Source organism: Otolemur garnettii, unplaced genomic scaffold (genome assembly GCF_000181295.1).
Source record: "Otolemur garnettii isolate 467f Iridium unplaced genomic scaffold, OtoGar3 scaffold00083, whole genome shotgun sequence".
Lineage (NCBI taxonomy): Eukaryota > Metazoa > Chordata > Mammalia > Primates > Galagidae > Otolemur > Otolemur garnettii.
Genome location: NW_003852478.1, coordinates 3,040,513 through 3,056,212, shown reverse-complemented (window position 1 = coordinate 3,056,212; position 15,700 = coordinate 3,040,513). Strand labels below are relative to the sequence as shown.

The window sequence follows — 15,700 nt, the reverse complement described above, 5'->3', positions numbered from 1 at the left end:
CGGGTGTTATTATACGTGAGCACGAAACGGTGTTTGCTGGCCATGAGGCTGGGGGAAGTTCCTGGCATAGCCAGGTCTGATTACTTGGTCACCTTGATGTTAAAAAAAAAAAAAAAAAGGAGGAAAGAAAGAAATTCCCTTTCTCACTCTACACTCAGCTCACTGGAGTCATCTCCAAAGCTTTAAGTCCAATTCCTAATTAACAGGACATTCGTGGGGGGCTCCTTGGCTAGTGGCACTGAAGGCGATTTTAAGTGTCTTTTGGTTTCCTTCTATGGCTTGGCAAAGAGCGCCGATGAAGACAACCCCGAACAGCCACACCATGCAGTTGCTGCTGCTTGTGCTCTTAGTGTGGGACCCAGCCAGGTGAGATGCTGATGACCGTGTCTGACTCTGAATTCCAGGGGAAGGTGTGTTTCGGGAATGCCATCAGTACAGGGTGGCTTTTAAGAACCTAGAGTGTTTTGAAGAATGATTATTCAGAAAAAGGTTTGTACCAGGAAAGTGAACTGTGAAGTGGCAGAGACTGTAACAAGTTCACTACTTCTTGTTTTCGGTGATAAAATAAAAAAGTGAACAGAAATGTTTTTCATACAAAAAAAATTCCCTAAAGGAAAGAATATTCTTTGTGCAGCAGAGGAATTGAACTGGTTAAGTTATATGTGCTTGTAATGACAAGGCTGCCCTCAAGTCAAATAGAGAAGTACCAGCTAAAAGATTGGAGTGTTCACTCCATTTTCCTCTCTTTTCTTGATAATGGTCTTGGATTTTTTTAGTCAACAGAGAAAACCCAAGTGGTGTGTGAGTCTTAAACCTCTAGGTGGAGGTAGTATACAACTTCCAAATCACAAACAATAAAACAAAAGCTTGATTTATTAATCAACTTTTTATATTATTAATTTACAGACCTTTTCTTCCTCAAATGGTTGCTGCCATAAGGAATACTTATTTCAAATATATAATAAATTTTCTTTGCCCTATGCTCTCCAAACGTGAAGTTAATTTTTGTTGCTTTCAATGAGTTTGTCTTAGTTGTACAGTCTTTTCTGGTTTTCATCATGAGTGGACATGTTTTACTTAATGGATGTAGGGTATGAGTTTCAAAACACCAGCAGCCTTAAAATACATATTTCTTAAGAATGTTCTCATAACCATCCCTTTAGAAAAACCAGTTTTTATTATGCCTCTATTTCCCTTTTAATTTTTAAATTTCCTGTTCAAGTAATGGTCAAAGTATAATTTTTTTTTTTTTAGAATTGAGGAGATATGTATGGATACACTCTCATTTTCAATTGGAAAATATCTAATTACTTGACAATTGCATATTGACATTAGGGAGAAAATATGAAATGTGATTAAGAAATACTTTTGAGTGAAAATATCTGTTTAGAACTTTATGAACATCTTAGGGATGGGTTTTAAAATTAAATAATCAATATAAGAACTTTTCAGGCTACGGAGTACAAACTAGTATACTTATCAATTTTTAAGTATTTATAGTCATGGCAATGTTTTAATATTTTCTCTGCTGCCAAAACTGAAGTTAGCTACTAACTTTTTATGTATTATGATTATTTTTAGCTACTAGTTCTGTACTCATTTAAATGCAAATGTGCACTGTCAATTCTGTTTTGCACAATGCACCTTGATCAGAATGTAATTACAATAATCTTTGATTTTGAAGGAGTGAACAATGTATGATCGATTAATAATCATTGAAAATTCTCAGCTAATATTTCAAAAAAATACTAGTTTTTTGTTCTGTATTTGGCTGGTAATGCTTATGCCAGTATTTTATTGTATTATATAAATGATTCTTTTTTAGAGCCAGTAATTTAAATCTCTGAATCATTCTGAGAAAAAAAAATGGCAGTGAAAAGGGACATTTTGTTTTATACATTAGTTGCTTCTCTACCAAATTGTTGGATGTCACAAAATCAAATGTCTGGCTTTATGATGGAGAAAAATCAAAATTTCTAAACCCTTTCTGGTAATATTTTAAGACCATTTGTTCTTTCTATAAATTTATCATCAAAAAGAAATCATCTGGGTTCTGTCATCTTTCCTTCACCCCTTCCTGCTCCTCTCTGAGACCAGTTGGGAGCTGAGCTCTCTGCAGCTGTGTCTGTGGCTGAGGCGTCAGAGCCCACCTCCACCTCCTGGCTACAGTAGAGCCTGGCTTGCAGCCAGAGGAGTTTCCCTGATGTCTGTATTAAGCTCGGCCATTGGGTGGAGGTATACCCAAAGTAAGAAAATTATCCTGGTTTAGAAGAGAAAAAAGACAGAAAGAGAAAAAGAAACATTTATGAGGGAGATAGAAAAATGTTATACCTCCCAGGAGGGAGTTTATTTTGCAATTAATATTCAGAACACTGAAGAGTATTGCAGGAGTCCCTTTGATTATTACATTTTTCTAACTGCAGAATAGCACTATGCATGGAAGAATCTGCGATCATAATACATTCTAGGGATGGATGTTGAAAAAAAATGAAGAGTCCACATAGAGTGCTAACTGAAAGAAAGCGGGAACAATGTTAACCTCGAACTTGAACTTGTGATAGTGTACTGTTTACTATCTGTTTTCAATAGCGAGTTTATCTTCTCTGTAGACAGGCTGGTGTTTATAGAAGTGAAGAAAAGGAGGAAAATGGGTGATGACACTAATAGCTTATGGAGCCTTAAAATTCAAATTAAGGAAGGAGAGCATGTTGGCATTTGCAAAACACACATGTGATATATATATATCAGCTTACAAAATTATCTGTTTAGGTTGGTGCTGGCTAACATCCAAGAAGATGAGGCTAAAAATAACATCACCATCTTTACGAGAATTCTAGACAGACTTCTGGATGGCTACGATAATCGGCTTAGACCAGGACTGGGAGGTAAAAATAGTTTTCCTTTCTTTAAACTCTCACAAAATAATGCCTTTCAAAGTTAAGAGTAATATTCCCATTTTAATATATTTGATATATGAATGCATCAATATTTCTTTAAGGTAGTAGATAATAGTAAGTGAAGTATGTGGAATAAACATTATCTGTTATTCCTTTTGTATACTTGTATGTATTTAAGATACCTTTCATAGAATGCCTAGAGGTATATGGAACCCAGACTTCCTGTATGAAGTTTTTAAATTACTTTATTTTTAAAAAATTACTTTATTTCTAAAGGCTAAGTTTTTTTAACTTGTAGTATATTAAAGTCTAACATTATTGAGCAGATGTGCTTGTATAATATCTTTTTTCTCTTTTGTGATTCTTTTACAACAGTTTATATATGCAGGAATAAGGAACAGAAAAATATAAGATTATCTGGGTTGAAATATGACAGAAACACCTTTTAGGATTTTATGATGATGTCTATGATATGTCTATGACATGTCTATGATATTTCTAAACTAAAGCACAGGTTTGGCCTTCTTGAAGCTTTTCAAAGATGTTTTAGATACACAGTATGTATAGGCCTAAATTATTGGATTATGGCATGGTTTAGTTTCAATTTTGGTTAATTTTCAACTCAGAAAAAGAAGTCTATTTTCATCAAAAAAGTAAAGGAAATCAGGGTAGGATAATTGGTTAAATTTTAATTATCACATGTATATTTCATAATTGTTAAGATGTTTGTTTTCAATATTAATACAAACTTAAGACACCTTAGTTGAACACTTGATGCTAATCAAGGATTCATATAGTTAGTCTGGTTGTTACAAGATTAAGTTGCTTGGAAAGATGTGTATTGCCTAGAGCCCTGAACATTTATGCAAGTAACTCCTTTGAAAAATATAGGTGGTTGTCAATTTTATATACATCTTTGGCAGTTGTGTGGTTTGAATTGTCCAGGAGTAAGAAAAAGTTAGAGACCCAACTTATTAAATGATATGCCATTTATTTGCTATTAGTTTTTGACTTGAATTTTTGACTGCATTTTAAGAGAGAATTTTGACTGCATTTTAAGAGAGAACTCCCAGGGAGGGATCATAGATTTTCTCAGCCATAAACTTTAATATCTTAAATAAATTATGTGCTGTCCAAAACAATCTTAAAATATTCAAGCCAGACTGTCAACTTAGTCTCTGAGTTTTTAGGAAGAACGTTTACCCTCTGAGTGTCTGATTGTATAGTAGAAACTGCCTGTATAAAGACTTAATATTGCCGTGATCTCTTTATATTGCCTTTGAATATCTCTTGCATCCTTTTTATTCCATTGCTCACACTAACGTAGAGATTTCTCTACCTTATGTGGGTTAATGCAATAGACTAAGTAGCTTTTCTGGTCTCGCTATCTTCCCTGGACCTCTGATATTGAACCTGTACTAATATCTCATAGTCAGATTAGTCTGCTTTTAGTCTTAGAATCCTTTTCATATTTACTCTGCTCTCAACCTAATGCTTTCTGTGGTTCTCCATTGCATTTGGTGATGCGGCGCGCTGGGAAGAACATAGGCCTTGGGGGCACACGGATCTAAACGGGAGTTCTGCTCCACGCATACACCCAAAGCTATGCCTTGGAAGAGAATTTAAAATGGCCCTGATATACCCAGCTTTCTACCTGATAGCGTTGTTGCAAGGATTGCACAGGGAAAAAGAGTACACAAAACACGTGCTGCATACTAGCAGTTCAACAATTATCAAGCCTTCCCCTTCTCCCTTTGCTTCCTGACTTAACCAGTTTTTCCACGCTCTGATCCACTGGCCTCATTCGCTACCTCACCTCCCACTCATCCAGCGCTTCAGATGCTTCTGTTCATTTTCGCTTGTGAATTCTTTTCCATCTGTTCCCTTGGCCTTTCTAAGTGATCCCCTTCGCCTGGAATGGTTTTTTCTGGTCCTCTCTGCTGATCTAAACCTTGCCTTTCCTATAAAAATCATGCCCCCGGGTGAGGGGCTCCACTACAACTTGCACTTGACCTTGAAAGTGAGAACCATGTAACCTAAACATTTGTACCTTCATATTAACTTCAAATTTAAAAAAATCATCACAACACTGAGTCTCTTTAGTAAAGTTCTTTCTTAACTGAATCGAAGTCCTTGGATTCATTTCTCTCTCTGTTGAGTTTGGTTTTCAGCAGTTGTTGGCTCTATGTCACATTTGTACTTAGTATAGGCTGTCTTGTATGATTTATGACATTTTTATGTGTCTCTTGTTACCTTAGTAAGATTGTAAGCTCACCGAGTATCATAAATCCTCTGTTCTTTCAGCAGCTAAATATCGATTTGCATATCGTGGCCATAAATAAATGCTGATGCATGATTAATTTTACTTTGAACAGTTAATCATCTGGAAAATGGGACTACTCATCTCTGGCTGACCTTGTAGTGAGGAATGTTGAGGGGGTACATTGAGCGTCACGCTGCAGGAGACTTAGTGTGCAGAGAAGCTGGGTAGACTGTGAAGATTTAGGTAAAATCCCACCTCTGGTTCTTAGGAATTGTGAACTTCCATTCTTGGCTTCTCTGGAGCCAGACCTATCGTCTATAAAATGGGATTTCTAATACCATGCTTTGAGTTTCTGATGAGCATGAAATGTGATCGATGCAGTGTATTCGGCATGGTTACTCGGTGTTGACTAGACAGTCAAGAAATGACAATAATTGAAGACTTTGAATAACTTTCTAAATGTACCATTGTAAATTTGCATTGCAATTACCCGAATTCAAAATTCTCAGCCTGAATGTGCGTCTGTCATTCTGAATAGAAAGTTCAGGGAAATTACCTGTGTCATTATGTCCCTGTAACTCATAGTTAGGGAAAATGAGTTTGATTCCATTTTAATACATCAAACTGAAAAGCTCTACTGATGGATAATCCGGTTAATGACTCTTACCTACCATGTTTTCTCTTTATAAATTTAATATAGATGAGTCCTTAGGCCAGAGGAACCAGTTTTGAACTGTGAATTAGAACCGTTGTTTCTTCCCGCTGTCTCTCCTACTTAGGAGGTGTTGCCCCAGACAAGTTACTTAGACATGCTGAGACTTGATATTTTCTGTGGGAAAATGGGAGTAATAGTATTTTATTCTGAGAGGAGGAGAGTCTGTTATGAGTCATGAGTATGGCAAAGATTATATAATGAGTGATAAAAATTTTAAGGTATTTAATGATTAATAATAGATCCCTTTAAAAATTGAATTCAGATTATGCCCCTCACATGTTCAAAGCCCTGCAGTGGTGCCCCATTCATTTATAACAAAAGCTGATTTCTCGTGTCGGCCTGCAAGGCCTCCCTTCATCTGTCCCCCTTTCTTCGGCCTCACCTTACACAGTTCTCCCTGCTAACACTGCTTCAGTCACATCCGCTTCCTTTCTGGCACCAGGACGCTCTCTTTTCTTTTTTTTTTTAATTTTATTAAGTCAAATACACATAGATCATGAATACATTCATGCATGTGTGGGGTACAATGTGCTGGGGGTTTTTTATACAGTCTGATGTGGTTATATCAAACCAATCATCATAGCTTTCACCTCATTTACTTGACTATTGTGCCAAACATTTATGTTCTACACTTGACAGATTTGACTTTTACCCTTGTCACATGCTCCATAGGTGTGGTCCCACCTTTTACCCTCCCTCTGTCAGCCCTCCCTGATCCCCTCCCTTCCCACTCCATTACTCTCCTTCATCCTGGGCTATAGTTGTGATCTATCTTTCATAAGAAAGTATGAGTAAATATAATTGGTTTCATAGAAGTACTGAGTACATTAGATACTTTTTCCTCCATTCTTGAGTTATTTTTAATCAGGAGAATATGTTCCAGATCCCTCCATATAAACATAAAAGAGGTAAAGGCTTCATCTTTTTTTAAGACTGCACAGTATTCCATGGTATATGTATACCACAATTTATTAATCCATTCATGGGTCGATGGGCACTTGGGCTTCTTCCCTGACTTGGCTATTACATATTGAGATGCAGTGAACAATCTGACCTGCCGTTGGATCCTGCAATTTCCTACTAGGAGTATATCCAAAAGACCAAGAATCACTTTGCAAAAAAGATATTTGCATGGATTGTTCATTGCAGCTCAATCTGTGATCTAACCTTTCCAATAAAGCCCACCTTGACCAACCTAATAAATACTCCTCTCTGTCGATCCCCCAGCAGTCCTGATGCCTTTTACTCTGCCTCATTTTTTTGTTGTTTTCATAAAGCATTTATTTTTAATATACAAGAATGGTTATTTATTTAGCTATTACCCTGCTTATTTTTGCCTCTTTTGCTAGAAGATGGACTCTATGAAGTCCAGGATTTTTTCCCATTTTGTTCCTCAGTTCACTGGTATCTAAAGCATCAGGAACAGTTCCTGACATGTCGAAGGCCCTCATCTAAATACCTTTTCAATAAAGTTCAACTTTTATTAATTCACTGAAAAATGTATTAGTGTGCTTTCATGAAAGGAATAAACTGTAGCACTTACCTATCTTTAAAATCAATGAAATAAGTACCATGCTAGCCTTGCACCACTGACATCTGCATATTTAGGGTTGATTTTTTGGATGAATTGAAACACTGACATCGATTACTCAAATTCCTGACTTTCGTTACCTGTGAGTCTACCATAAGCTAATTCTGTGTGATTTGGGGTGAGCCATTTGTTCTGTCTGTGACTAATTGACTCATCTGTGAAATGAGAGGAGGGATTCTACTGGGATATTGTGTGTTTAAAATCTTAAGAAAGCACAATATGACACGTAATTGATAGGTATTAGTGTTGTTAGGACTGGCAAAGTAAAGTTCTTCATGAAGAATATTATGTTGGGAACTAATATTCTCTTAAAGCGTGTAAGAAAATATTGGTATGCCTGATGCATTTGGTAGTCTTACCTAATTGTGGGTGTGGATGCTTGAGATGGGTTTGCCTTAAAAAATTATCTACCAGGACCACGCATACAATTTAGCGAGAACTAAAGACTGAGTCAAGTTTTCATCGTGGCTTCATTTTACTAATCGGAGCTAACATTTAGGGGGTGCCACCCTTGGGTTTTGACATTTAATAAGAGGCATGCAGAATGTTGAATGAATAAAAGGAGCAACATCTGTTTTTTGGACAAATTTTATAAGGTCATTGGAAAAATGAATGTGTAGACAGGACTCATATATTTATGACAGCTGACATCCACCGTGCTCAGCGGTGACAACTATTAGAAATGACAAGCCTTGGAATCTAAATTATAATTCAGTCTGGAAAATCTAGATTGAGTACTTAACTGCATTTTGAAAAGCTGTTCAAGGAGGTGGCTTAGAGAGAATCTCTGCACCCTCCCCACCTGGCACTCTTGTCTTATGCTCTGAAACCTGGAAAAGGCTTCTTGCTTAAAGTCATGAAAAAAGAAACATGGTCTCATCACAGACTTAGGGTCTGACAGTCAGTCTCCAACTCCGCTCTTGTGTATTTATCTTCAGGCTGTAGAGAGATGTGTGATAACATGTGTCCATGGGTTTTATTACTCTCAAATTTATAAAAATGAAATACAGGCTATTCAGTGGGACAAAATGAATACTGAAAAATATAATCTTTCCCAGAACCTCAGAGAGATCCTGACCTCCGAAGAGCATTGTATTACTTCATAAAATAACTGCTAAGCTCAGTGCCCGCTTCAGATTTTGAATTCTGCTGCTCCCCCGTATTCACTGCTCTGCTTTTAGCAGCCTCTTCTTGCTTTGGTTTCTTTATTTGTAAAATGGGGACAAAATCATGTAATCGACTGCTTTGTCAGGGGTTTATTTTATTTTTTACATCTAATGGACAGTGGCAAAAAAGAGCATGAACTTTATAGATGATATTATCTATATCTATTATTGTTGGTCCTAAGCCGCCTTCTACTAAAAATACATAGAAAGTTTTCCTGAATTTATAAAAGCTTTGACTGCTAAGAAAATAATAAGCTTAGAGCACATATCATGTAATTTTAAAGAAAGGAGATGTTTGTGTGGTTCTTATATATTTGGGCGCATTTTTGTCTACGTACAAAATTTCTGAAATCAAAATGAGAAACAAAATAAAGATGGGTATTTATTGTTCTTCATAATTATTATCATGACATATAGCAATTTGGCATCAGTTCATGACAGATAATGAAGCAAAGTTGTACTTGCAGAATATGAACTCACCGTAAGTCATAGATGATGATTTTAGGGATGCCCAGTGGAAAGCATGTCTGTCAGCCTAGCCTGGAGCGTCTGGGTCTTGCACCTGTGGAGTGTATGGTCAGGGTTCCATAGTATCACACTGGCTTTAAGGCAAGGGCAGGGATGGAGACATCAAGAGGGAAAGAACACACTAGAAAAGTCTGAAACCTCAGTATATAAAATTAAGGGGGGAAAGGGAAGGGAGAGGGCAGGGAGGTTGCAAGATGAGTAGAAAAAGAGATTGAGCTCAGCTGCTGCATAGTTTTGGCCTTAGATTAAGGCAGGGTGAACTCCAGATGTTGGTGCCTCTGCTTCTGGAAAAGCGGTGATGTTTGTCCTTCTCCTCCCAGCTCAGGTGGCTGGTTGAGGCTTGTACTCAGCAGAGGCATGAGGGTGCTGAGACTCCAGTCCCCCTTCCCTTTTGATTCAGACTTTTGGGGTCTCCAGACGTTCCCAGAATAGGATAACCTTCAGAATAAGCCTTGGGCACAAGAGGATTTCAGAGTCTTTTTCATGCTCTGCCCCAGATCTACCCTCCTGAGTCTGCTAAAGGTCGCGGAGAACACTGCCTTTGATTATTTCATAAGTGAGAAAGTGGAAATAAATTGGGATGATTTCACACAGGTGTGTCACTAGCTTTTCATAAAAGTGTAAATGCCATATCAAGTCATTTTGTCATTTCTTATTTATTTAAAATTATTTTGTGGAAGGCATGAAACATAGAAAGCAGAGAGGCACTGCCTGCCTGGAGTGGCGCGCCGCCGGGAAGCTGGAGGCTGTGGACACAGCTTCAAAGTCAGTTTCTTCCCTTTTGTCCCCGGGCTGCCCCACTTCTCCATGGACTGTGCAGACAGTGTGCTGATGAAGTTCATCTCGGTGTGCGCGGGGTTAGAGCAGAAGCGTGCTCGTGTTGCACATGGGTTTTTGATTCTTGTTAATATTTTTAGGCGTGACTAATGCACATCTTGGTGTTTTTTTCACCCTCTCAGTCATGCTGAGTGTGGCTTGCCTGTTCCCCGTTGCAGAATGGTACCAGGACAGGCTTCTTCAGGAAGACTGAGAGTGAGGGAGTTTTGCAGCCCTTTTTCTCAGTTTGCTGTTTCGACGAGATCCATAGCTATTTAACTAAATGAATAGAGTATTTCCTAGGAAAGGCAGAGAGAGGGTGTGACGGCACCAGGATAATTCAAGATAACGCCGTGAAGGTGCACGACCCAGAAAATACGACTGATGTTTTAAGAAACTCACACCAGGGCTTGGTTTTCACCTGAAGACATTTTTGGTTAACCACGGTTTGTTCTTTTAATGATTGTTATGAAAACCGTGCTGTCCGCAGTCATCATTTTGAGGGATAGGAATTTGGGGTCTTTCAGGCATAAACGTGCCTCACTCATGATATTTCTCATCTCTTTCTATCACTTAAGCTCAGGTGCTGTCAAAGTTTTCCTTTTTTTTTCCTACTTAATACACATAGTGGATAAAGTAGACCCCAGGCATGACAGAGTCGTTCATTTTAGTGTTTTTTTTTTTTTTTTGATTGCAACAGCTCAATCCTATCGTAGTAGAAATCTCTATTGATCGTGAAGATGGTGAGGGGTGGGTTCGTCGGCCGTTCACTCATTTTTGATGTGTTAACATGGAAATAGTCAAATGAAATTATTCTAGCATGTTCTTTCTCAACATGTGTATACTGAAGGCTTGTGACACGCCACATACTCTGCAGGATATCAAGACTTACACGTTGTGGTGTTGGTCCTCCAGGGGACAGAGCCCCTTGGGGATGTATGAAGCAGATATGCCATCATTCTCAAACTAATGCAAAACGGTACAACCCATGTTTCATTAGAAGAACCGGCTTTTGAAGTAAGAAATCACTTTAACTTGAGCCATATCGGTGGAATTTGTAGCTATAAAGCATAATTCATTCATTTCAACTGCTTCCCAAGGGCTGAGGATTTGCCAAGCACTATTTTAAATGTGAAAACATTATGAAGAACAAGACCCAGTCTTTGCATAAATTCCTGTCATACCGTTTTTTGGCTCTTCCTGACTCTTGTGTGTTCTAGACAGTGGTTCCGTCTTCCTTTCCTTAATTAAGAATTCTGTATAATCACTCTGTTTTATTAAACTGTAAGTCTTGTTTCGTAAAGGAAAGAGTGATTTCTGATATATTTACTGTCAGGCTGAAAATTATGATGGTTACAGAAGAGTTTAAACGCAGAGAGTATATCTTTCTGTGTCTTAGCAGGAAGGTCAAGGGCATTTATGTTAAGAATGGCCTTCTCAGAGGGACTGAGGCAGTGGACACTGAGGCACCCTCCTCAGTTGTCTTCTTAAGGAACACCTAACTTTCTACCTTGCATTAATTTGTGTTGAGCTACAGGTGAATGAAAAAATTACTAGAGATCCAATTCAACCCCCTCCCCCCCCAAAATTAAATGTATGAAGAGTAATATAGTGAGTGATAATGAGTGTGAAGTTTCTTTCGAATTATCAATGATGAACACAACACAGAATTCCTTAAATATTTGTTTTCAATTTGAAATACCCTCCTCCTAGGAGGCCTGGATCTTATCATTTACGAAAAAGGTATGACAAGCATAAAAACTCATGTGTAAGTATGAAACGATTTCATACAGAAGCTTATCAAAGCAGGGACATCAGCTTACACGCAGATTCTCCATTGGATTTTGCATTTTAAGTAACTAATGTTGGGTGGTAGCTCTGATAGCTTAGGGTGTTTGTATCACATCATTTTAAAAGCATAATCTTAATTTAACATAGGAGTTAAATTTATTTCATCTTCTTTATATTCTTATTTATTTTAATAAAACATGTTGGAAACAAGTACGTTCATATAAAATTGGAAAAAATAGTACTATAAGGGCATCTTTTAAATAAATATCTTTATTAACATTGAGATTTTTAGCAGCTTTTTAGATGAACGAATGCAAAATGTTTCAGGGACATGTGGAGTGCCATTTTTTTTTTTTTTTCTGTGTAGAAGCGTTTCAGGGTTCTTACTGGACAAGTTTAGTAAGGGTATTACTATTTTGATTTTTAAAAACATGTACAGCTTTATTTCTTCTTATATATACATAGAGTATCTATAGAAAAATATGTCAAAATAGGGCATTGGCAAAGTCTATAACTTTATGAATATTTTAGCAATATGATATAATAAATGGTGCAATTGGATTTTGTCTGGGAGTAGAGGAGGAGAGTTACATCTCAAGGTTACAGAAGGTTGAGGAAAGGATAGGAATTATGTACGTCTTCTGATAGCTTTCCAAAGCCCATTATTTAAGTCATGCTTCGTAAGGAGACCTAAAGTGTTTTAGTAAGTATTGGGAAGGCATTTGGTCTCCATTAGGAAGGTAAAAGGATCAAGTGTTTTTATACTGATGTGTGTTAATCGTGCGCCAGGGCAGAAGAGAACTCCAAACCTGAATTGGAAGAGGGATTTAGAGGAGGAGAGAAATGTGATGGGGGAATTTTAGAGAGAAAGGAACAGTTTCCTGTTACTCTTACTGTGAGAAGATTTTAGAATTTGAAGTGAATGATGCTAAGTTACTAAGATTTTTTTGGTTGGAGAGTCTACATTTTTTCAATTGTATGACTTTTTTTTTTTTTTAAAGGCTGTTACTATAGAATTAAGCAAGTTCGCCCTAATGTGGGCATCGAGGTAACTGGAACACATTCTCTGTTGTTATCATGATTATATAAACTGTGCACATTTTCAATTAAAAAAAAAAAACAATAGGCTAAAAATGCCAGCCAGGCTTATACGAAAGATTACAATTTGGATACCACAGGAGAGGAAGTCTTAATTAAAAGAAAATGGAGTTGCAAGGCTGGCGTTCGGGTCAGGTGGGGGGAAGCGAGAGAATAGATTTCATTAGTTATCTAGGGCATGCAGGGATCATCACTGAAGCGAAAAATGGGAAACTGATGCCTGTGCTTGGTGGAGCTGCAGGTGAATTGTCCAGCAGCCACTAGATGGAGAGAAACTTCAGAGTCTTGAGACTCAATGGGGTGCGTTTGTGTGGTGAGAATATAAAGGAATGGACGTGAATGCGGAGCTCTTTTAAAGAGGCAGTCAGCAAAGCGTTACCAAGACAGCCGCTAAGGCCCTTGATAACTGAAAATGAAGACTGAGGACCCGGTATCCCTTTTCCCCCTTCATTTTGAGTAGCTTCTGACTTAGGAGTGATTACAGATTTCCAGGATCAAAGATAAACAATTAGAAAACCATACATAGGAACATATTATTAGTAATACACACAAGTACATCACTATTTAAAATAGATAAAATATCAGAAATTGACTCATTCTTCTCCAAAACGTATACATTATAAAAAGAGTGTCTGAAGTCCTAGAGAAAGGGACAGGTGGAGTGAGGTAGTGAGTAGTGAACGGTGCTTTTCAACGTAGTTCCTTTAAGCTTCCTTGGTAAACCGAAGGGCTGGTATTTTTGGCCCCTGCCAAACTCAGGGTGTGATTCATAGCTTTAGCAGGGAGGGTCATTGAAATGCACATTATTATCTGTGAAATTCAGGGATGATGAGAACCCCCGTGGGACCCACTTGCTGACGCAGGATGGAGACATGCACATTTACATGCTTGTCACACTGAAGTCGCCGCTTTGCCATTCTCCTTCAGGGCTACCACACCCAGTCTGGCTTTTGTCATTTTTGGTGACAGCTTCTAATCCAGGCATCTCACTCTCAGACATCTGAGTGCCACCAGGTGCAGGGGGAAGCTGCGATTTCTGCCTCTGTTGCCACGGCCTTGAAACAGCTGGGATGTTAAGAAAAACCTATCAGCAGATAAGGAAAGTGGGCAGGTGGATGCTTAAGTGAGTGGATGTGCAAGTCAGTGGGGCGTAAAGCAGATGTCTCCCCATCAGATCCCTTCCCTTTGGGGAACTGTTTTGTGGTCTGTCATCTCTGTAATTTTTCCCCACCTGCTTGGAGAGGGTGGTGTGACACTTCACATGCTTCTGTCTAAAGACATCAGAAGAGGATGTAATAATCTGTAATAATCTCCAGTGTTTTTTTATTCTGGGTAGTTAATGCCAGCTGGAAATGAAGGAAAGTTTACTCCCTAGCATTTGAATGAGATAATCAAATATAGGTAAGAAAATACCATGGGTAGATTTGACGAGTTAGGGATGTGTTTGCCTGAAAATAACAGAAAAATTCAAATATGATGACTTCAATAGAGGTCAGTTTTTCTCACAAACAGGAAGTCTAGAAGTAGCTGGCACCTAGTGCTGCCTGAGTTCTTAAATAAAGAACACAGAATGTTTTTATTTTTCATCCTCTTCCTGAGTGTTGACTTGTTCCCTGTGCTTACTGCTTTGCGACCCCAAACTGGCTGCTGTGGCTCCAGCCCTTTCATCCATGTGTAAAGCCAGAATCAAGGAAGGGATGGCATCTCGTTCCTTCCATCAGAAAAACAGGCCTTCTCATACTCGCTGATGGACATCTGTTAAAGTGAATGTCCTACTGGTGTTGGACACATTTCCATTCTAAATAAAATTGGGGGTTTATTAAAAAGAAGGATGTGTTGAATAATTAGTAAGCTACTGTCAGTGTCCACCCCACCTGCTAACTCTGTAATAGAAAAGTTACTTAACCTTTCTATGTCTCAATTCCTTAGTTTGCAAAGTGTGCACATGGATCATCTATATGGTAGTTGTTAAAATGCATGTTTTGATTCGAAATGTCTAAATGAAGTTCAAGGTGATGCATTTCTAACTAGCACCTTGGTGATGGCTGTGCCGCTGATCTGTGGACCATACTTTGAGAAGCAGTGAAGTGATCAGCTCAAGTTACCATGCTGTATAGCCCCAGAAGCATTTGTATAATGTAATGAGGATAAGAGGTCCTTTAAGTGCTTAAAAATTATAATTGTACCAGGTTTTTTCCTGACACTTAGGAATTTGTAATTTCTGTTTCTAAAATGTGGTAGTGATAAACCTTATTTTTAGCACAGTATAATCATAGAAAAATGTACTAGGACTTCTCACAAATGTTAGTAAATTTTAGATTTGTCATTAATTTCAGTGGCTATGATAATATTTAATACAATTTCCCTGTCCAGTCATGATTACACTTTAGTTATATAATACTCAAACTAAAAATATGTCTACCTACAACTATTGAAGAACTTGAAACTATTCTGTAATAATGCTGTGGTGGGATTTGAACGTAACTTTATGAAAATATGTTTAATATTATAGTTAACACCTAGTAGAAACTGACATGAAGATTGTCTACATTTGCATAAATAATTGATTATAAAAAAACTAATTTAATTCTGAATATGGTATAATAGTAGATAAAATTTCACCACATGTATAATTTTAAGGATAGAAAAATAACAGAGCTGTTTCTTTTGTTCCAGAGCTTTTCTTTTTTTTGTTGCAGTTTTTGGCTGGGGCTGGTTTTGAACCCACCACCTCTGGTATATGGGGCTGGCACCGTACTCCTTGAGCCATAGGCGCCGCTTGTTCCAAATTTTTTTCTTTAGAGAGATTAAAAGGGTGATTTCCTTTAAAACAAT

General features: G+C 37.8%; 1 protein-coding gene across 2 annotated transcripts in view; it reads left to right on the top strand.

The window, feature by feature from the left end:
• The first annotated feature begins 295 nt into the window (after positions 1-295).
• Positions 296-15,700, top strand: part of GABRA2 (gamma-aminobutyric acid type A receptor alpha2 subunit) — a 130,773-nt gene continuing 115,368 nt past the window's right edge. For both annotated transcript variants that reach the window (XM_012808084.1, XM_023515980.1), the window contains exons 1-2: positions 296-366; positions 2,770-2,885. In XM_012808084.1, coding sequence (XP_012663538.1) covers positions 296-366; positions 2,770-2,885 — 187 coding nt within the window. The remainder of the gene's footprint in view (positions 367-2,769; positions 2,886-15,700) is intronic.